Source organism: Frankliniella occidentalis, unplaced genomic scaffold (genome assembly GCF_000697945.3).
Source record: "Frankliniella occidentalis isolate FOCC.00 unplaced genomic scaffold, Focc_3.1 Scaffold15, whole genome shotgun sequence".
Classification (NCBI taxonomy): domain Eukaryota; kingdom Metazoa; phylum Arthropoda; class Insecta; order Thysanoptera; family Thripidae; genus Frankliniella; species Frankliniella occidentalis.
The window spans coordinates 1,301,118-1,320,801 of NW_026267145.1; the positions used below are offsets into that span (position 1 = coordinate 1,301,118).

General features: G+C 43.9%; 6 protein-coding genes across 7 annotated transcripts in view; 3 read left to right on the forward strand and 3 right to left on the reverse strand.

The window, feature by feature from the left end:
- LOC113211806 (glutamine--fructose-6-phosphate aminotransferase [isomerizing] 2) overlaps nucleotides 1-5,418 on the reverse strand; it is a 13,944-nt gene extending 8,526 nt beyond the window's left edge. For both annotated transcript variants that reach the window (XM_026430303.2, XM_026430295.2), the window contains exon 1: nucleotides 5,255-5,418. In XM_026430303.2, coding sequence (XP_026286088.1) covers nucleotides 5,255-5,261 — 7 coding nt within the window. In that variant the 5' untranslated portion in view covers nucleotides 5,262-5,418. The remainder of the gene's footprint in view (nucleotides 1-5,254) is intronic.
- A 229-nt stretch (nucleotides 5,419-5,647) lies between these two features.
- LOC113211825 (tubulin gamma-1 chain) lies at nucleotides 5,648-10,457 on the reverse strand. The gene is made up of 11 exons (XM_026430331.2): nucleotides 10,238-10,457; nucleotides 9,843-9,955; nucleotides 9,650-9,739; nucleotides 9,411-9,557; nucleotides 9,189-9,325; nucleotides 8,907-9,101; nucleotides 8,700-8,811; nucleotides 8,500-8,631; nucleotides 8,235-8,417; nucleotides 7,335-8,105; nucleotides 5,648-7,260 (listed from the first exon to the last, which is right to left on the reverse strand). Exons 1-10 carry the CDS (start codon nucleotides 10,284-10,286, stop codon nucleotides 7,908-7,910), a joined length of 1,356 nt encoding a protein of 451 aa, XP_026286116.1. The 5' UTR covers nucleotides 10,287-10,457; the 3' UTR covers nucleotides 5,648-7,260; nucleotides 7,335-7,907.
- Nucleotides 5,911-7,628, forward strand: LOC113211839 (uncharacterized protein SYNPCC7002_A1628-like). Its single transcript, XM_052264012.1, is given in 7 exon segments — nucleotides 5,911-5,994; nucleotides 6,101-6,298; nucleotides 6,393-6,552; nucleotides 6,633-6,826; nucleotides 6,924-7,079; nucleotides 7,168-7,279; nucleotides 7,350-7,628. Coding segments are annotated over 7 exon segments (1,071 nt in total). The 3' UTR covers nucleotides 7,517-7,628.
- A 27-nt stretch (nucleotides 10,458-10,484) lies between the features above and the next one.
- On the forward strand, nucleotides 10,485-11,987 carry LOC113211831 (uncharacterized). Its single transcript, XM_026430344.2, has 3 exons — nucleotides 10,485-10,650; nucleotides 10,746-11,700; nucleotides 11,791-11,987. Exons 2-3 carry the CDS (start codon nucleotides 10,755-10,757, stop codon nucleotides 11,904-11,906), a joined length of 1,062 nt encoding a protein of 353 aa, XP_026286129.2. The 5' UTR covers nucleotides 10,485-10,650; nucleotides 10,746-10,754; the 3' UTR covers nucleotides 11,907-11,987.
- A 335-nt stretch (nucleotides 11,988-12,322) lies between these two features.
- LOC113211847 (probable ribosome production factor 1) lies at nucleotides 12,323-14,073 on the forward strand. The gene is made up of 6 exons (XM_026430367.2): nucleotides 12,323-12,574; nucleotides 12,823-13,044; nucleotides 13,117-13,270; nucleotides 13,384-13,466; nucleotides 13,548-13,729; nucleotides 13,812-14,073. The coding sequence occupies exons 1-6, from the start codon at nucleotides 12,410-12,412 to the stop codon at nucleotides 13,984-13,986; spliced, it is 981 nt and encodes a 326-aa protein (XP_026286152.1). The 5' UTR covers nucleotides 12,323-12,409; the 3' UTR covers nucleotides 13,987-14,073.
- Nucleotides 14,074-14,177: 104 nt separating this feature from the next.
- LOC113211820 (beta-catenin-like protein 1) lies at nucleotides 14,178-17,036 on the reverse strand. Its single transcript, XM_026430317.2, has 10 exons — nucleotides 16,869-17,036; nucleotides 16,446-16,691; nucleotides 16,243-16,349; nucleotides 15,983-16,154; nucleotides 15,716-15,875; nucleotides 15,414-15,637; nucleotides 15,174-15,322; nucleotides 14,727-15,087; nucleotides 14,446-14,647; nucleotides 14,178-14,345 (listed from the first exon to the last, which is right to left on the reverse strand). The coding sequence occupies exons 1-10, from the start codon at nucleotides 16,896-16,898 to the stop codon at nucleotides 14,257-14,259; spliced, it is 1,740 nt and encodes a 579-aa protein (XP_026286102.1). The 5' UTR covers nucleotides 16,899-17,036; the 3' UTR covers nucleotides 14,178-14,256.
- Between the last annotated feature and the right edge of the window lie 2,648 nt (nucleotides 17,037-19,684).

Sequence of the window (19,684 nt, forward strand, 5' to 3'; positions counted from 1 at the left end):
TTTATTTTTAATTTTCTTTACCATAATATTCCTAATTTGAATGCAACGTTGACCCCCGCTTTTCTTTCTTTATCTTTCTTTACCACAATATTCCAAATTTTGATGCAAGGGGGCTGCCGCCCCCTTGACCCCCGCTTTTCTTTATTTATCTTTCTTTACCATAATATTCCAAATTTGCTCTATGCTCTACTTATGCATTTTATTGATACGCAAGTATGACCAGATTTATTCATGCTGGCGAATTAAATATTACGGAGGCGGAGCACGTTGATCGAAATACAGGCTGTAAATATAGAAGTTCATAAGAAGATTTTAGTGGGGAAGGACTCTTCTTTAGAATGTATGAGAGATACTTAATGTACTGTACACACAGGAAAAATCTCAGCTCCAACCAACTGTTGAAGTTTTTTTTTTAAAGCGGCTCGTTCAGTCTTTATCTCAATTCAATAAGTCGCTTAATCTAGGGGGATCAAACAAATTATGCAGGACATCAGCGATGCCCGGCTATGAGGCAGGTATGAGGGCAATTCAATTCTGCACGTGAGCAAAATATTTAGTTGTACTGCAACAGGCACTTGCTAAACATCAAAGAGTCACATAGAGGCAGTAGCGAAGGCAGTGCATATCTTTTGCGAGAAGGCACACACACACACACGGGTGGTCAGAAAAATTTACCAGGTCTAAACAGCTAGCTAGCAGCGCCAATGCTTTACGTTCAGGTTTGAACTGTGCGATTTTTGGGTGGACTTTATTGGGCAGCATTATGAACATGACATGTGCTGAATCCTTCGAGATGTTCGGCTGGCTACTAGGACTCTGCTCTCTTGCCTCGTCTCTTGCATTGCGCCGGGCTCCGGGGGGTTAGCATTTCTTTTTAGATTTTAATAAAGGCGTGCGTGGCGCACGGTCCCAGTCTTATTCCCTTATTCCTGTTACGTAAGTCGCCCCATTAGACCGGTCCGCTCCAGCTTGGCTCCAGCCCGGCCCGAGACTGGGGCCCACTTCTGTCTTTCTTTTTCAGCACGAGCAGTGAGAGGAAGGGAGAGACAGGTACAGGGAGGGGAACTCCAGGGAGGGATAGAGGGTGGCGGCCGAGTTACACTCGTGACAATGCGGGGCAGGCAAAGCGTGGCGGGGTTGGTGATCCATGTCAAAAACAAACGTGTAGTTACAAGGTGGGGCGTGGCCCTCGGCACCAGTGCAAGACCACTATGCGTACACAAGGTCGCGCCCGCGGGGGAAATCGTCAGAGCGCCGAGCGAGCGCTGGAGCGCCTGGCAGGTATGCAGGCCTGTTGGGCGCGCGTGGCTGGCGGGCCTGCCTACCTCCACCCCGCCTGGCCAGGTCGAGCGCCCGGCAGGAACACTCTAAAATCTTATGAACTTTTTTGTTCATAGCTTACTGAGTTCTGTAAACACGGCTTACGCATTTTTAAATACGCCAGTATGAAGAAATTTGTATTTATGAAAACTGCGTAAGCCGAGCATGTTTACAACTCAGTAAGCTATGATCAAAAAATCTTAAGATTTTAGTGTGGATGCAGACCTGTTAAGCACGCGTGACTTGCGGCCCTGGCTATACCTCCACCCAAGTGCAGACTTGCACAGTTAAAAATACCCGTAAGTTTACGGAAAAATTTTCCATGGTAAAATTACAACTTGAAATTGTAAAATTACAATCACTTCCTATCGACTTGGAATTAATCGAGGAGCAAAACTGGTCCGTCGTAAATCTACAACATTATATTGTAATTCTAAATTACAAGAAATGTCGTCGCTAACTTTACGAGGAAATTTTTCAGTGAGTGGGGCATGTCAGACTGTGTCGGAAAATTCAACTACCTCCGAACCAAAGCAAAGCCCCCCTCCCAGTCAGCGTGATTCCGTCCGCTTCCCTGGACGCATTCGGCACCGGCGCATGGCGGCACATTACGGAAGCTCAGCGCCTGCGAGACTCGGGGTAGGCCACCCCGCGATACACGCATGCACTGCATGCAAGATGTTGCCAACCTATCAGGCGCTATGAGAGCTTGCATTGGCGGGATTCGGCAGATAGGCTCGCAACGGCGAATGATGGACGTACTTTCTGCACGGCCCCCTTACATCGACCGGATGGGGTCCCCACACACAGCACGCGTGTAAATCGTAGGAGGGAACGAAGCGACCAGTAAGAGACTGTCCCCTCAGAGCGGGGCAGATTAGGCAGCGCGCCTTGCGGGCGTGCGCGGCGGGGCGCGGGGCTGCTCCAGACCGGTCAGAGCCAAGCCGTTGGGCGGGCACGGGCGGCGGGTGTAGGTCTCTCGGATTAGACGGTACAGCGATCCACTTCCTGCTTGACCACTATTAACTCAGAACAATTCGGCCACCCTATTCAACGCCACGGCAACTATCATGCCAAACAGCCAGAGAAGAAAACAAACTTCCATTATCTTTGGGTTCCAGTTCATGACTTATTGGACGTTGCCGAAAAATTTCCAGCGGACGCTTTTTTAGCACCGACTATTATGTTGTTGTTTTAATAAGTTCTAAGCATCTCTCCACGCGCTGAAGATATAGCAGCAAAACAAAAGCGATACCCGGTGGCTTCCTCATAAAATCCCTCCTCGAGTGTCCACTCATTGTCTTTTTTACCCCAAGCGGGCTGACGTGTCTTTCCTGTTTGACTCATGACATTCAGACGGCGGTGGCGGCGGCGAGGGGCAGCTTACGCACACGTACACGGTGTCGTCAGAACCAGGACCCCTTTCTAAAGCAGCCCCGCCCGCCGCTCGCACCGCCAAACGCACATAAACCCTTTGGCCTTTCGAAAGGGGGTCTCCTCCTCATAGACAATAGTCTCCTTGGGCTGCTACGCAGAGTGGAGTACCCGTGGCCTGACCCTTTGCTTCGATCCCGCGCCACTCACCTGGCGCCCGCTGGCGCCTATGACGCGCGCCGGGACTCTAGTGTCCCCAGGCCGGCCGGCCCGGACAGCATGAAGGCGTCATACTCTCTCCACGTTCACAACGAGTGTTGTGAATCGATATCCCACAAAATGATACCAATTTTTTCACGACAGCGCCATTGGCACATGGTTTATTAATCCCAAGATAAACAGCTGAAGCTAATCTGCTCCTGTGTCCTGGTCTGATCCCCACCTAGACTATCGTAAGTGAACCGCCACACGATGCGGGACGAGAGTGGATAGAAGTCCCGCAGACCGCGCAGATTTCCTCCTCAAGGGTTAAGGCGCGGGGACGGATGGGTCACATTGCCTTCCAGTAGACAGTCTTCACTGCAAGTTCCTCACAAAGAACTGCTCTTTGTAACCTACAAAGGATTTGGAAGCTTTGTATAATCAGGGTTGCCACAAGAATGGGAAAATGGAATTAACTCACATTTCCCTGACTTCCCTGACACATTTTGTTTTCTCTGACATTTCCCTGACTTTGTGACAACCCTGACAATACAAACAAATCCTTTGCTCGGCTTTGCAAAACGAAGGGCACGGGTCTGTTCACAAACTGGTGCTCTTTGTAATACGAAGTAGTATGGTGGTTACAGATCATTTGTACGTTACAAACCGAACCCCTTGTAATACAGGGTTGGTGATCCGCGCCGTGGTTTTTTCTGCTTATACTGTACCGGATTCATGCGTGCGGACGGGTTGCATACTCGCACGGGGCCATAAGGCGCCATGGCGAGCGACGATAGGCAAGCCCGCCCGCACGCGTGAATCCGGTACAGTATACGCAGAAAAAAACCACGGCGCGGATCACCCACCCTGTATGAAAACTAGACTACTCTTAAGGAACTAAGAGTGTTGGGTGCAGTCTGGAAAAACGACCAGAATAGGTCTGGCCAATCCGTCGTCGGTCGGGAAAGGGGCGGGCATTCCTGCTGCTGCCGAACTGCATCGCAGCCGCGAAATGTCGAGCGGGGTGTGGGGGGACGATAAGCACGGGCCGACCGGCGGTCGACTCAGCGCGATGCAGTCGGCTCTATCGGGATATTCGGGCGCCCCCGATAGGTCCACGTCAGAGAGACATTCCTCTTTCACCAGACTATGCCGCGTGCCTTCCACTTCCTCGAGGTTGCGAACAAACCCTATCGCCTGGATTGTACGGTCTCGGGGCGACGCGGCGTGGGCGTGCACGTCGATACGGCGGCACTGCCGGCCCTGGCGGCCCGTGCGGGGGGAGGCACCAGAGGCAGCCAGCCCTGCTGCAGCGCTTGGCCCAGGTCGGGGCCCAGCAACCGGCCACGGCAGACGCTGGCGTTAGTCATCAGGCCTCAAGGGCCGGCCGGCGCACACGTCAGGAGCGGCATGGGAATAGACTTCTGGTGATTACCTCGCAAGGGCCGTTCTCTAGTACTCTGACACCTATGACGCGCTGGGACCGCCGAGGGGGTGGTAGGGGTGGAAGGGCTGGTGCTTCGCGGGAGCCTGGCTGTGGCCGCCCAGCGCAGCCCGAACAAGTATAGTCTGACGCAAGTCAGTGGCAGAGTGACGGAGCCTTAGCCGGCGTGGATGAGGCGCTTGTCGCGATGTTTGCATTGCCTTACTTTGGCGCCGCATCGCTACTTTTGCTAACAACGGCCCTCGGAATTTGAGCAAACAAAGCCAGCCGAGCGTTGCCCGCCGCCGCGGCGCGCACAGCGCTAAGCACAGCGCACAGCTGAACTTCCCCCGTGCTTCCCGCCCGATATAAACTGGGCCCCAGGGCCGCGCCGCCGCGGACCAGACGCGGAGGCAGGCACGCGGCGCGGAACAACGACGCGGACGCCGAATTTCGAGCGAGCGGAAGCGAGTCGGGGGAAGGAAAACGACATGGCGATGGCGCGCGCCCTTTGGGGCGTCAGTGGGGCCGGGCGGTCGCGTTGAGGTTCGCGTGCCAGGGTGGTACTACTTTCCCGCCAGCTTACCGAGTCCCCTCTAAGAGTGGACGCCAAGGAGGTAGAAACGCCCCCATCACTTTCCCTCCCATTAACTTGGCGAGTCGCTCTTAAAAGGCGAATATTTCTAGGTTATGCTATGCATGCTAAGAAAACTTGCATGGCCCGGTTAAGCACGCTGGGCTTTGGCATGTCCTTCCCCATACACGAGTGACACCAAAGCTTGGATGTTCTTAAAGAGTGTGAAAAGACTGGGCGGAGGACCATCGCAGTCACTCTATACCGCCGTCACGGCTTAATAATTCTAAATCGGGTTGAATAACCCGTGACAGAGGGGCGGACGCTAAAGCGTTTGAGTCGCCGAAGAGCTGGACACCTACCACACATGTTGACTCGGGCTCGCTGCGAGTTGTGAGAGGTCGGCTGGCTACAGCACGGGGAAGGAGTTTGTTCCAACTGGCAGGCCGGAGTCGAGTTAACCTGTATAAAAACAACAAATCGGCCACATTGACAGATCTCAGTTGGGTGGGGGTAGCAGTCGTCTGCTAATATCAGCTGGCAACCACAACAAACCTTAAGACATGTCGGAGTGATAATCTCACCTTCCTCTCGAATAAAAGATACTTACCTGAACAGTTCAACTTCACAAATTAAATAAGGATCCTTCGTTAATAATCACAAATATGATTAAAAAGACACTAAAACTCGTTCGCTTCTTATTTATGTTGGTACAAGGTGAAGGCAAAGGGCCTGTTCTAGATCACTAACACAACTGCTGGTCGATTTGACATTTATTTTCGCATTAATTTTGACTTCAAGACATGATACTGCATGCAAATTGTTGCAAATTCAAACAAGGGGAAGAAAACATTTTGAAATCACCAAGCCAACTCATTTACTTGGCATTGTGTGCAGAAACTGAATATATTTCAGTCGTTAAGTGTGGAACGGACTCCTCTGTCGTCTGCTACACCGTCTTCATTCAATGTTTACATGTCTCCGCGAATGATTTAAACTCATCACGTAATAACAAACAATGACGCTGTTTAGAAGCTGGCGCGGTTTGGGCGGGCTGAGGAAAACAGTAGACGCCAACCTCATCAAACGAACGAAATTTACAGTGAGAAAATGTTACTGTCCCTCCTTTCCACGTTTGTTGACTAACCTCCAAATGCCAAATTAAGGGCAAAGTTCTAATCATCTTTTATCAACAAGCAAAGGGTTAGTCCAACACCTTTTCCTTTTTCCAGTCAGAGTTAACAGAAGCACAAGAGCAACAACTTCAACGGCTGCATGGTCTCCCTATTATACATCATAAGGAATATGTCTGTCCGCTTCCAGAGGATCACAGGTTCCCAATGCAAAAATTTCATTGAGTTCTTCATTTTTTAGAGAGTGATGGAATCATTGACAAGAAAAAACAGGTATTTCCACAGTATAAAGAAAAAGGATATCCTTAACATATTGATTAAACTAACAAAAAGATTGACCTGCACGTATTTCTGTTCTGTTCAATAGGTAGTTGAACCAGAGAAAATATCAGCAAGTAGTGCTCAAAGTGTGCACACAGCTGAGTATGTTGATAAGTTTTTCAATGGTAAAACTACAGGAGAAGAACAAAGAGTGACTGGATTTGAATGGACACCAGGCCTAGCAAGTAGGGTCAGGTATGAAACAGGTAGTTAGAGTAATAAAATATCTTCCTTAGTTAATTATTTAACAAACATTACTGCAGCTGAATTTTTTTAACATCTTTAGGTGGAACCTTACTTGCAGCTGAAATTGCACTTGCGAGAGGATTAGCCTGTAGCACTGCTGGAGGTACACATCATGCATTTCCTGATCATGGTTCTGGATTTTGCTTAATAAACGACCTTGCTGTAACTGCTCAAACACTCATAGATTCTGGAAAAATAAGTAGAGTTCTGATTGTTGATTTGGATGTGCATCAGGTTTGTCAAAAATTGAATCTAAGTAGTTTGTCTTTCAATGCTTTCTTTAAAATATTTGAAAATAATTTCTCTCCTTTAACTTTCTTTTTTTCAAAAGGGCGATGGAACAGCATTCATTTTCAAAAACAATGACAATGTCTACACATTTTCAATGCACTGCCAACAGAATTTTCCTTTTAGAAAACAGCAATCAGATCTGGACGTCAACTTAAACAAAGGAGATGGAGACCTTGAATACATGAAACTTTTGCAAGTAAACAGCTATGAAATCAGGCAGACACATAAGAATCTAACGGATATTTTCCCAGAGATCTTGGTAATGGTTGCAATGTATTTTACAGGAACACCTGCCATTTGTGCTGAAATCATTTCAACCTGACCTGGTTCTCTATGATGCTGGAGTGGACCCTCATGCAGCTGACAGTTTAGGGTACCTGAGGATGACAGATATTGGTATAGAATAAAGATTCCTAGTTTATTTCAGATTACAGTACTTGGATAATATTACCAAAAAACTTTGCAGGTCTAATGAAGAGAGATCGCTATGTTTTAGAACTAGTTCTAAAAAACGGCATCCCTTGTGCTGCTGTAATTGGTGGGGGTTATGATAAAATTTTGGATGAACTTGCAAGAAGACATACAATAATACACAGAGCAGCAACACATGTGTTTAAGGCAAGACGACTGTGATGTGCAAACATTTGCGAAGTTTAAATAACTTTGAAATTATGGCAAATGACAATATTTTTCAAATAAATATTAATTAATTAAAACATTAAAACTATCAGTTAAGTGCTTTGAATTATTTAAAACTAACTTCATGGATACACTATTTCACTTTCAAACAATCTTAACATGTACAGTGTACAAAACCCCAGTAAAACAAAAAAACATGGCAAGAGTACTGGAGCAATTGAATTTGAAAACTATAAAAACTAACAGATTACAATTAGAACTGTACCTTGACTACCTTAACTAGTATGACACATCAGTTACTTGAAACTACAATAAAAGCTTAAGTAAAGCTTATGGAAGAGAGCAGATTCACATTTACAACAAGCAAAGAAGTTCTGTGGATAGACTAAACTTGTCGATTACCCCAAGTTAAATAGTCAGGGCGAGCTGCTGCTTTATACTCATCTACAAGTTCTTGAACAACTTCTCGAGAATTATCAAGTTCATCCAAGTTATCTTCAAACATTTTTTCTTTACGGAATTGTTCCAAAAATGCTTCCCGCTTACGAAGTTTATCATATTGCTGAAGCACTCTCTCAAACAGCTGAATGATCAGAACAGAAAGAAGAGTGATCAGAGTAGATACATTAAATTTTAAAGTTAAGTATTTATGTGTAAAAATCATGCAACATTATCAAGATTTTAACGGGAAAGAAATACATATTGCACCTACCGAAGAAATGTTTGTGTGGTTGGCCAACATTAATCCTGAAACCCTGTGGGCTGTCTGTACATATGGAGACTTTCGTGAGAGAGCCACTTGGATACTAGCTGGTCCCCATGGAATAAACTGAACCAGCTTTCGCTCCCTTATACGTTGAAGGGACTTGTGGACTTGAGTAGGATCAACTTCACCCTAGAATATATAGATTAGATTAGAGAAAAACCACAGCATAAACAGAACTTTTTAGGGCGGCTAGATTCTTAGCAATGCGTACTTGGATAATATTCAAGATAGAAATATAACAATGGGCAGCATTTCTGTCAATGGCTGTAGAAACCATCATATTTTTAGGCTGCAGAAGCCTTCGCATCACATCCAAAACAGTAGTTTTGCGGACAGATGTAGCCTGAAATCATTCAAAAATATTTTTAAGACAAAGAATACACTAGAAAAATAATAAAGTACAATGCTTACTTCTGGATCAGTTGTGAGTGGTGTATATCCAGTCATTAGGAAATGCAATCGTGGTGTTGGTATGAGAGGAGCAATTAAGCCAATCAGATCATTGTTCATGTAAGAGGGATACCTGCAATTTGGTATTTGAGAAGTAGTACCCTTAAGTCGGATAAACCATGATTAAGCAGCAGCAATAGTTTTTGAGTATCCCAGTTTCATACACACCTTAATGTTGTTGTGCTCACTGACATGATAGTGGAAACTAGAGTATTTATGTGGGCAAAAGATGGATTCTGAATGTGGAGACGATCTGTTGCTATTCTGTTCAAGGCAGTATTGTCTAAAACAACAACACAGTCCGCACTCTGAGTTAGGCGCTTCAAAGTAAGAAGAGAGTTGTAAGGCTGAACAACTACGTCACTGAAACATGAATTTAATAAATAATACAAATGGAATAAAATAAATAAGATAAAAATAGAAATTATCATATGATAACTGTATTCACACCTTATTTCTTCCTGATTTGGAAAAACACTATAGGTTTGAACCAATTTCTTAGGAAATCGATCAGTTAGTCGCTCAAGAAGGTACGAACCGAGACCTGAACCAGTACCTCCAGCAATTGAGTGACACAGTACAAAACCCTGAAAAATTACAATAAATTTTTAAAAAGTCTGGAGTATTAAAAATATTTTTTAGGTTTTTTAAAACAATGATATATGCTATTACCTCTAAACTGTCGCTGCCCTCAGCCTCTCTGTCAATAATGTCAAAAATCTCATCCTGCAATCTCTCTCCTTGAGAATGACCTGATGCCCAGTTATTACCTGCACCACCTCCATGCTTGGCAAGATAGATGTTCTCTGAATTGTAAAGCTTACAAAAAACGCAAGAGAAATTGAAGAAGTTATGGCACATGTATATGATTATCATAAAAAATAAAAGTCCACTTAGACAGCTTCATTTACCTTTGCATACGGAGAATTCATAATGGTATGAATGACACGAGGTTCCAGATCAAGGAGCACAGCTCGAGGAATATAGTGTTCATCGTCAGCCTGGAATCAACAGACGGCGTGCATATAAGTTCACATAACTGATAAAAGGAATGAAGCATTTACACTTTAGATCTACAGCTCTTCGATGCCATCCATAAGATACCTGGTAAAAGAACACATCTTTGCGGTCTGTCCCTTCTGTGGCAAAATCCTCCAAAATGCCTTCTGAACTAATGCCATGTTCCGCACATAATCGTTTCCAGAATTCAAACCCAACTGAAAGCAGACAAACAAAGACAAAGCAATTAATAAAAAGTTTCCATTGAGAAATTAATGAATCATGGCAGTCATTAGGCTAATCTTTGAGCACACCTCCTACAAAGCTTGCATACTAAGAAAAAGGTGACAATTCAAGTGAGATTTGTTTTTAAAACCATGTAATGAATTACATGAAGTGTTCATCCGCTAAGTTATTTAAAAATTTAGATACGTAAAATCACGAATTCAATTTAAACTGTAAACATTGTTATCACCATAAACCAAGTTAAGGCTACTTACTCTGATTTCCACACTGGCCAAGCTGAAGGGTTATGATTTCACAAGGCATTTCAGGAAAGTATGAAACCAATACTTTTGCTGCACAGGACCCTTGAGTTCATGCAAGTAATACTGTGTTATTCAGATCTTCTAAAAACTTCTTAACCTATGGTTCAAAGATGTCAGATCTGTTTTGTCTATGTTTCTCGTTTTCCCGCGGCCGCGTTCTGAAAAGTTCCACAGTTCTCCTTTGCGCCACACTCATCTTTCCTTTCTACGGAATCTTATTCGACGTGCGAACAAGGCCTATTGTTGTTGTCGTCTGTGCTTGGTCGTGGTCACGTTCACGTTCCTCTATTTTGACGAGGCGACGATTTTATTATATTCGTGTGTGTCAGTACTGTCAGTCAATAATAGAACTATTGAAAACCATTGTATGACATTCATAAGTTTTACAATTATTTTTTTATAGTGCTGTGTACACACATGTACGGCATGTGCAATAAGGTTATGAATTCGTGTGTTACAGATTATCAGCATGGGAAAGAAATCCAAAACTCCCAAAACTAGTGCCAGCGTTGCTGCCAGTAAAACACCACAACAGCTTTCAAAGAAAGTGGTTCCACTGAAGTCGAAAAGAAAAAGAAAGTTTAAACCTGTGCAAGCTGTTAAAGGAATTCCTGAGGATAGTCTGAAGAAACTTGTTGCCAATGTGAAGCGATCGAAAGATGAAGTGTCTAGCAACTGGCAGGCTTTTCTTGCTTCTGGACAGTTACCAGAGGCATCAAAGTCAGATAAGAAGAAGTCTAGTTCAGTTACACAAGCAAGCATTAAACAATCTTCAAACATTCAAAGCTTCAAAAAGATCAACAAAGAAGCAATAACAGAAATTCAAGAAGCTCCTACAATCGACTTTATGTCAGATGACACCTATATTTCAGAATTAGACCCCAAAACAGAAGCTCAGAAGCGTGAATTAACCAGATGTATAGCTATGGATTGTGAAATGGTGGGTGTGTTTGATGGAAAGGAAAGTGTACTTGCGAGAGTCTCACTGGTAAATCAGCATGGAGAGTGCGTTTATGATCGTTTTGTAAAACCGAAAGAAAAAGTTGCTGACTATCGTACCAAAGTGAGTGGTGTTCGTCCAAGTGACCTGAAACGAGGTGAAGAGTTTGAAGTAGTTCAGAAAGAAGTTGCAGCTATCTTGGAAGGTCGAATTCTTGTTGGACATGCTCTTAGGAATGACATGAAAGTCTTATTAATAAATCATCCTCCTAAAATGGTTAGAGATACATCTAGATTTAGACCTTTTAGAAATGTTACTAATGGTCGTACACCATCATTGAAAAAATTGGCTGAAGAAATTCTTGGTGTAACTATTCAGACCGGTGAACACAGTTCTGTAGAAGATGCTAAAGCTACAATGCAGCTGTATAATTTGTATCAAAAAGAGTGGGAAGAGCATCGACTGCAAAAGAAAGGTAAGTACTTCTTCTTGTATACCACTTACCTCCCAACTTTGATTGTGATGTAGAACTTAAAAAATGTTTTCAACTGCTCAAATTTTTCAGTTTTTAGGAGGAAGAATGCCATTGCTGCAGCTGTAGGACAATCAAAAATTCAGACAAAAAATAAGAAGACAGTTAAAACAAACCAGACTCTCAGTGATGAATTTGTTGCATTTTAATTTGTGCACTAAACCATGTTTGTAATAAACACCATTTGACAATTAGCTGGAATAAAAATTACAAGATGCAGTGCTGTTAAATATGGCCGTTATTATTTCTCACTCACACTACTACTTTTCATGACCCTCTATCAGCTGTCAAAGCTTCCATTTTCAAATGTGGGGAAGACCTCAACCTCTACAAGAAGTTAACTAAACGTCAAGTAACAAACCAATGGAACTGGGATTAGGACATGCTACTGTAAATTTCGCTTATGCCAATGCGCAATTATGAGGACGCCAAGTTTACGCGCTTATGTGACGGCGGTCGCGCGTCAGTCCGTCTTGGTCCATTCGTATTATCCCGCCTTAAACCCTGACAGGCTATCCTCCTGTCTCTCCCGAATGGTGTATCTGCAAATAACGTAGGCAGCCAAACGATTATTTTCACTGGTCGGAATCCAGTCACATCAAAACAACGTGGTTCGTTGTGGTTAGTTTTGTTAAATCGAATTTATTTTGAAATGGGAAAGAAAAATGACCCAGAATACGATTCTGGAAGTTCATCTGACGGAGAAAATGATGATTCAACCAAAATACCTACCAGATCAGCAGAATCCGTGAGCTCAATCAAAAATAAAGATGTACGAAGACGGGAGTATGCGAAGGTTAAGAAGGCCAAAAACAAGGTAATTGTGTGTTTCTCCTCTGCAGTTTCTCGAACATTTTACATCAGTGTTTTTTTATGTATTTATCCAGTTCGAATTCACACTTCTTGCAATTGCGTGGAACCATGCTATTTGATCATAGTTAGTTTTTACATTTTGCGATAGATATGCTTCATGAACATTTTGTCAACTTCCAATCAGACTTCAGGCTAAAAAATGCGTTTAGTCTCTTCCTATTTCATTAACTTCATATTTATGTTTATTTTCAGGCTAAAAAAGCACTACGGAAAAAACGTGAAGCAGAAGGGGCTCCCAAACAAGTGCCCCATACGATTGAATCCTTACGAGTCCCTGATGAAACAACTGTTAATATCACTGAGGAGAAGCAGCTTGAAATAGAAAAAGACCATGAGCTTGATGAGCTAAGCACTTACTTCAGTCAGGAGGTAGAGCCGAAAGTCCTGATCACTTACTGTGACAACCCTTTAAAGGTAAGAAAGTGATTTACACACCTCAATTATAACAACAAACATGATGGTTTTCATTTAATTATTACTTTTCAGAAAACTCGTATATTTGGGAGAGAACTTACCAGGATGATTCCAAATTCCATATCTCTTTACCGAAACCGTTCTGGAACCAAAAAGATCTGCCAGAGTGCAATTCGTGAAGGTTTCACTGATGTAATCATAATTAATGAAGACATGAAGCAGCCTAGTATCCTTTATTTGAAAATGTGAATGCTTTTTAAGTATTTAAAACAATAGTATTCCAATCAAAATCTTATATTTCCACTTTTTGGTGGAGTTGTTCCTTAATTGATTTTTCAGATGGCCTACTTCTAATACATTTACCAAATGGTCCAACAGCTCACTTTCGTTTGAGTAATGTCCGCATAACTCCAGAACTAAAGGTTATTGAAGATTCATGCATTTTTCTATTCTTTCTAAGATTGTGTTTTACCACTACTTATTTAAGTTCTTTTCTTCCGTAGAGAAATCATAGAGAAATAACAGATCACAAACCTGAAGTTATACTAAATAACTTCACAACTCGACTCGGCTTAACTGTTAGTCGGATGCTGGCTTCTCTCTTTCACTTTGATCCTCAGTTCAGAGGTCGCCGTGCGGTCACTTTCCATAATCAAAGAGACTATATATTTTTCAGGCACCACAGGTTTGTTTGTTTCTTTTGTTATGTATACTCACTTGAGGGTTTGATAAATTTATTTCTGACATAAAAATTTTGTTCTCTGCAGGTATGAATTCAAAAATGGCAAGAGAGTTGCTCTTAGAGAATTAGGACCACGCTTTACTATGAAGTTACGATCATTGCAACATGGAACATTTGACAGTAAAACAGGAGAATATGAGTGGACTAGTGAAGGCAGGCGACATGAAATTGAAACCAGTCGTCGCAAGTTCTTTTTGTAATCTTGACCACATTGGCTGTGCTGAGTTCTGTATGTCATGTCTTATTACATCTATAGTAAATATAATAAACAAAAACATAACAATGTTCATTGCCAATTTTTTTCTCCTGCTGAAGATCTTTAGATACACAATCACAGATTATGATTCATGGTGAGAAATTGGAAAAAAGATCTCTTTGGTCAATGTGTGAAGAAAAAAAAAACATTTTTAATGCAGTTATATACAGAATGAATCCTGGTTCAGTGATCTAATTTAAAAAGGACTCAAACTCTAAAATTTGTCCACTAATTGGAGAATGTGTTGCTGTTCCATATCACGCCACTCTTTGTCACCAGCATCACCTAAGTTTCCAGCATATTCTGAGAATTGAACAAAAACATGTCACATGTTTGTTAAAAAAAATAACCAGCATTGTTAAAAAATAACCAGCAAAGATCACCTGATGGCAAAATTTCTTACCTCTCATCACATGTCGAATGGTTTTCACTGATTTTCCACGAAGATTCAGAATTTGTAGAACTCTTTGTTTAACAGAGGCTGCACCTCCAGTGCATGCTTCTAATATGATGTAATCCACCAATTGCAAAGTAAACAGTCCACCATCTAATCTTTGAAGGTAATTTCCTTCTTCTTCATCTGAATCTTCACCTTCACCAAGGTCCTGAAAGATTGTAACAAAGAGGGGTAAACATACTTGAATAATGGTGTACGTGCATAACAAGATAACTGCTGAACCTTACTCTGCGTTCATCTTCAATTTGCTGATCAACTTGTTCCACTTTTTCTAAATATTTAAAATGAAGTTCCATAAGACGATCAACTTTTTCATGATCATTCTCTGTGAATTTATTAAGAAGCCTTTGCCTTTGAGGTCCCTTGCAATTTCTAAGCATTGTGGCTATGATAGACACAACATGTTCCTCGTGCTCCTCTGTGGTTAAAATACGTTTTCTGTTTTTTTTAGGAGTTTTCATGAACAGTGGGAAAATAGTTCTTAAACCAAGAATATCCACAAATTTGTTGCAGTTTTCTTTCCCATCAGGACCAGACATAGCATGATCCAAAACCTTTAAAGAACCATTACGGGACAACTTCTTCTCCCTTCATGAGAAAAGAAAAATTCAATGATTAGATAAATGTAAAAGACAGTAATTAGTTATGATGGTAAATATTTTTCTTTCATTAACCTGAGCATTAAGTTCATTAGCTGGAGTCCTTCTCCACGGAGAAACCGATCACGATTTGGGGCATACATCAGGGCAGAGCACAGACAATTAAAAAGATTTTCCATCATCTCATGCTCTTCACTGGATGAAGGGTCATGGCGCTTGTAAAACTACAACACAAACAGCAAGGGAAAAGTATTATTACAGAAGTTCATCTTTGTTTGGAAGGTTTATCATCACAATGGAGCTAAAATATCTTACAGCAAGTTGTTGTAAAATTACATCAATTCCATCCATATCACCAAGCATTTGACGATTCTCAGGTGTGTTTTGAAGAAGTATGGATAAAATTTCACTAGCATACAGCTTGTTATTATCAAATGGTGCCTTTACTCTCAAACGCCGCATCAACCACTGTAGTAAACCTTGCTTTGCCATATCAACACACACCTCAGGGCGCAGTTCTGTGATGTTCTCAAAAACAGCTGCAAAAACAGTCAGCAAGTAGAAATATAGACTGTAGTTCTTAATTCAAAATTGATGAAAAAGCCATAAAGCCTTACCAAGTGTGTTGTGAATACCATCGCTTTCCTCCTTCACTGAATCATCAAGACGTTCCAAATTTTGAACTAGCAAAGGGCAAACTTGTTGTGATAGGAGAGCTTCCATCAAAGCATCTGCTCCATCTTTACTTTCATGTAGAATATCAACATCGGTCAATTCCTTGACAAATCAATAACACAATTATTACACCTCCAAAAGAGTACAGTAGGATTGAAACAGTCAGCAACTATATGAAAAACCTAATGAAACTAGGATAAATGCATTACCTGAAGTAGATCTACCACAGCAACAGCTATATCTGTATTTTCATGAGAAAGTAACTCCAATAATGATGGGACGGCATTGAGTTCTACCATCAGAGGATATAGATCTGGGACTGTTGCCAAAGCATGCAACTCAACAATACAATCATTCAGTTCAACTTCTGACTCCATAAATCTAATAAATTAAAAGAAAAAAGAAAAAGAAACATGAATAATTAATGAATAAAAATCAAGAGAGCTCTCTACAGGTGTAAAATACTTACTTCTCTGGCATCTCAGGAAACTTAATTCTCATTTCTTGATTTTTCAAAGTTTTCTTTTCAAACTGTAGAATCATCCGTTTCATTGCAGTTTCATCCAAAATTTCGCTCTGTAATCAAGTCGAATAAGATCAAAATACAAGCTGCTATGTTCTCCTTCTTAAATGAGAGCCATCACTAGAAAAGTTATTATCAAAATCACAAACCTCCGCATTTTCAACACTATTAACTATTTGTTGAACCTTTTCTTCCTCTGCTTTCTTAGCTGCCGCAGACATTTGTTCGATTTCGAGTTTCATTTTTTCTAGCTTAGCCTTCTGCTCACGCTCTCTGTCTCTTGAGCTACTACTACTAGAATGTGTTCTTCGTTGCTTTCGATATCTTTCATACTCAGCTTCTTCGTCATCATCATCTCTGTCTGCATCATTTGATCTTTTGGGAGTAGGTGCAGGCTGGAAAAATGGTAAATGGGGAAAAAAATTTGATAAAAATTCAATTTAAACATACGTTTCTTAAGAGCTTTAGTACAGAACTTGAAAGAAAACTAGGTAGGATAGAAAATATCAAGCTCTTCAGCTGAATATTCTATGGAATGTTGAACCCCCAAAATATAGATTAAAGTGACATACCTTGTATGACAGCAACTCCCCTATGTCCATTTTAGCGCTCGCTAAGTTGAATAATGCAAGTCAAGTCGCAAAATTTAATAATAATGGTCTGAAAAGTAAAAGGGAGAACTACTCATAACCACAAAAACTACAATAAACAACAACATTCGTCTCTAAACAAAACACTGCAGCCGGCAATCGATTCATCTGTATCACTTGTACCAACCTATCACTAAACACCATCTCTTCGCATCCATTCGATATCACCATAGTTATTCGCTAGGAATTGTAAAACGTACATAAAAAGGTTACGCATCTATTTTATAATCCGTAAATGATTTTTTTATGCTCAAGCTATATAGTGTTTTGATCAGTCATTTTTTGTCGTGTTTTTACAAGTGGAGAGCGAAACCAGTGGAAAGTTTAAATGTATCAATGACGTAATGACGTAAGTTAAGAACTGGAATATTCGATTCTCAAAAAAATTACTGCGGTTCAACTAAGCTCACAAACAAATGATGGGGTAGTGATGAAACACAAAAATATGTATGAACTTCACAAAACTAGTGAGTGAAGTAAAACTCCGCCCACGTTGGATGGGTGGATGCGCTGGATGGTGCTGCTCTGTAAGTACTGTGGACTTCCTAGGAACTATCTCCATTCGTTCGCACGCTCACCATGAGAGTGAGCGCACTGTACCTCCACGGGCGCGTAGTTCAGTTGTGTATGGGACAAGTCCAATATTTCGTTCGGCAATTTCACAGCCGTCGCCTCCAAACTCGGCCCTCGGCTGCACCCACCTGGCAGCGTGGCATTACGCCCGCCTGTGCCGCCGTGCCGGACGGACGGGACGAGCGGGGGAGATTCGTCGTGGCGATTACGCAGAAACTTCTTGTTGGTCTCTCATCAAGAGGGTGGGCGCTGGGCAGGGCAGAGGGCCGAGGTGAGGCCGAGCGAGTGCTCTTTATGAGAGCGCGTTGCGCTGCTGTCGCTCGGGACCGCATAGAAAATGACCACCGTCGGAAATGAATTGAATGAATCCATGCATGCATTTTGTAGCCTTATTTTGCGCGCCGCCTTGATCGCAACTCCTACCCCTCCCATGCTCAGCCCTTCACCACCAGACCGCCGTTCGTCTACCGAACATATTGGCCCCGTGGGGACCGGCCGGTCTGGCGACACAGAACATGAACAAGCGGGGCCGGGGCCCGGGCGAGCGAGTGAGACCGAGTGAGACGCAACACACGGGCCGCGCCGTCCCGCTCTCCCTCACGGGGTGCTCTGCGCGCTCTGCGGCGGTACACACAATCCTCTGGTATCCAGACAATTATTAATCGCTCGCCAGTCTCTCCCTCCGTCTCCCTCTCCTCTGCTCGCCATATTTCGGGTATTAATCTTCGTTACGTCAAGGTACCCGAAAGAACCGACCGAAAGATGCTGTGTGCCAGGGGCATAAAGAGGGAGCGGCGAGGGAAACGTGAAAAGAGTCTGGGAGAGGAGAGTGGTGAGCGCCGGCCGGGGAGGGGGCGGGACGACTTCATGTTGAGCCCACTCGCTCTACTCGCGCCGTGTGCGCCCCGCTCGACATGTGGCGTACCTGGAAATGGAGGTGCCTTTACGTTTGACGAGTTTGGATCGAAACGACTGTGATGGGCTTGCAGTCTGTAAACTGTTTTATTTTATTTTGTTTCATTTTGTAGACAGTCGCCAAGACTGTCTCTAGCAGAAGTAGAGCCCCCCCCCCCACCCTCCCTCCCGCTCCTCGCTCTTTCCCCTTTACTTTTCCGATACCCGTTCTTTATCGTCGATCATCACCTCTCCAACGGAAACCTTTGGCAGGTGCCAGATTTTTGACGAAGAAACCAACGAACTGGCTAACGAGCCGTGTAGCCGCGCCGCGCGAGGTGTGCGCAGCTGAGAGCGCAGCGGCGCAGGGAAGGGCCTCATAGCTTCCCACGTAAAAAATGGTTGCGAAGAAAATCACCCCCTTTGCCGTCCCGCTTAGTTTCCCAAGAAAACTCGAGTCGAAAATCATATCGCACGGCGTTCAGGTAAAGATTAAAAGAGTAAAAGCTTTTAAAAACGAGGGCGGCGGCGGGACTCCGTGGCTCGGCTCGGCTCGGCCAGCCAGTGGTGATTCATCATTCGAGGCCGCACCGGCCAAACCGCCTCGATCAATCACTGTCCGCCGCGCAGTGCGCGGACCGGCCGCCAGAGAGCGACAAATGTTCTCGGAAAATGACCGGAATCTGGAATTTTGCATTCACGCCCCCGATACAGGAAGCGGGAGAAGTGGCAGGGGCGCGTGCCGCTGGCTGCACGGGGTGGGGCGGCGCGGGGGTGGCGGTGGGGTGGGCGTGGGTGGCGCGTGCGTGTGTGCGGCGGGGGTGTTGGTCGTTGCGGTGGGTCAGATCACGCCGGGGGTGGGCGAGGGTGACGGTGTCGAGTCTGACCAATTTCACGACCACTCTCGAGGAGGGAGGCGGGCGCGAGGCCGCGGCGGGCGGTAGGGCAGGGTGCGCGACGACGTGTATGGCCCCCTCTCGCCACCACGTCCACCTCGTCCTTCGGCCCGAGGCCGCGACCCTCGCCGCGACCCCTGCTCGGCTCATCGCTCCCTGTGCGGTCCCAGCCTCAGTGACAGTCCCCTGCCCTCCGCCCCAAACACGCCCCGCCCCGCCGCGGCCGCCCCCGGTCACACGATCGGCCGCTTAGCGCGCTTCAAATTTCAACGTGGATCATCCCTTTCCGGGGCGGCGACAATTAGACGCTCAAGGCGGTACAAAGCGCTGCTGCGCCGGGCGGCGCGCGTCCTCTCTGCACAATGAGCTGACCAC

What these genes read in the sequence shown, in the direction of transcription:
- LOC113211847 (XM_026430367.2), top strand. Translation starts at nt 12,410, where the DNA reads ATGGGAAAGAAAAATGACCCAGAATACGATTCTGGAAGTTCATCTGAC. An exon ending in TTAAGAAGGCCAAAAACAAG is followed by an intron (nt 12,575 to 12,822) that starts GTAATTGTGTGT and finishes GTTTATTTTCAG; the next exon opens with GCTAAAAAAGCACTACGGAA. An exon ending in TGAAGACATGAAGCAGCCTA is followed by an intron (nt 13,271 to 13,383) that starts GTATCCTTTATT and finishes TTGATTTTTCAG; the next exon opens with ATGGCCTACTTCTAATACAT.
- LOC113211831 (XM_026430344.2), top strand. Translation starts at nt 10,755, where the DNA reads ATGGGAAAGAAATCCAAAACTCCCAAAACTAGTGCCAGCGTTGCTGCC. An exon ending in GCATCGACTGCAAAAGAAAG is followed by an intron (nt 11,701 to 11,790) that starts GTAAGTACTTCT and finishes CAAATTTTTCAG; the next exon opens with TTTTTAGGAGGAAGAATGCC.
- LOC113211825 (XM_026430331.2), bottom strand. Translation starts at nt 10,286, where the DNA reads ATGCCTTGTGAAATCATAACCCTTCAGCTTGGCCAGTGTGGAAATCAG. An exon ending in AAGATGTGTTCTTTTACCAG is followed by an intron (nt 9,740 to 9,842) that starts GTATCTTATGGA and finishes TGTTGATTCCAG; the next exon opens with GCTGACGATGAACACTATAT. An exon ending in TGAATTCTCCGTATGCAAAG is followed by an intron (nt 9,558 to 9,649) that starts GTAAATGAAGCT and finishes GTTTTTTGTAAG; the next exon opens with CTTTACAATTCAGAGAACAT.
- LOC113211820 (XM_026430317.2), bottom strand. Translation starts at nt 16,898, where the DNA reads ATGGACATAGGGGAGTTGCTGTCATACAAG. An exon ending in AAATTGAAGATGAACGCAGA is followed by an intron (nt 14,648 to 14,726) that starts GTAAGGTTCAGC and finishes ACAATCTTTCAG; the next exon opens with GACCTTGGTGAAGGTGAAGA. An exon ending in CATTCGACATGTGATGAGAG is followed by an intron (nt 14,346 to 14,445) that starts GTAAGAAATTTT and finishes TTCAATTCTCAG; the next exon opens with AATATGCTGGAAACTTAGGT.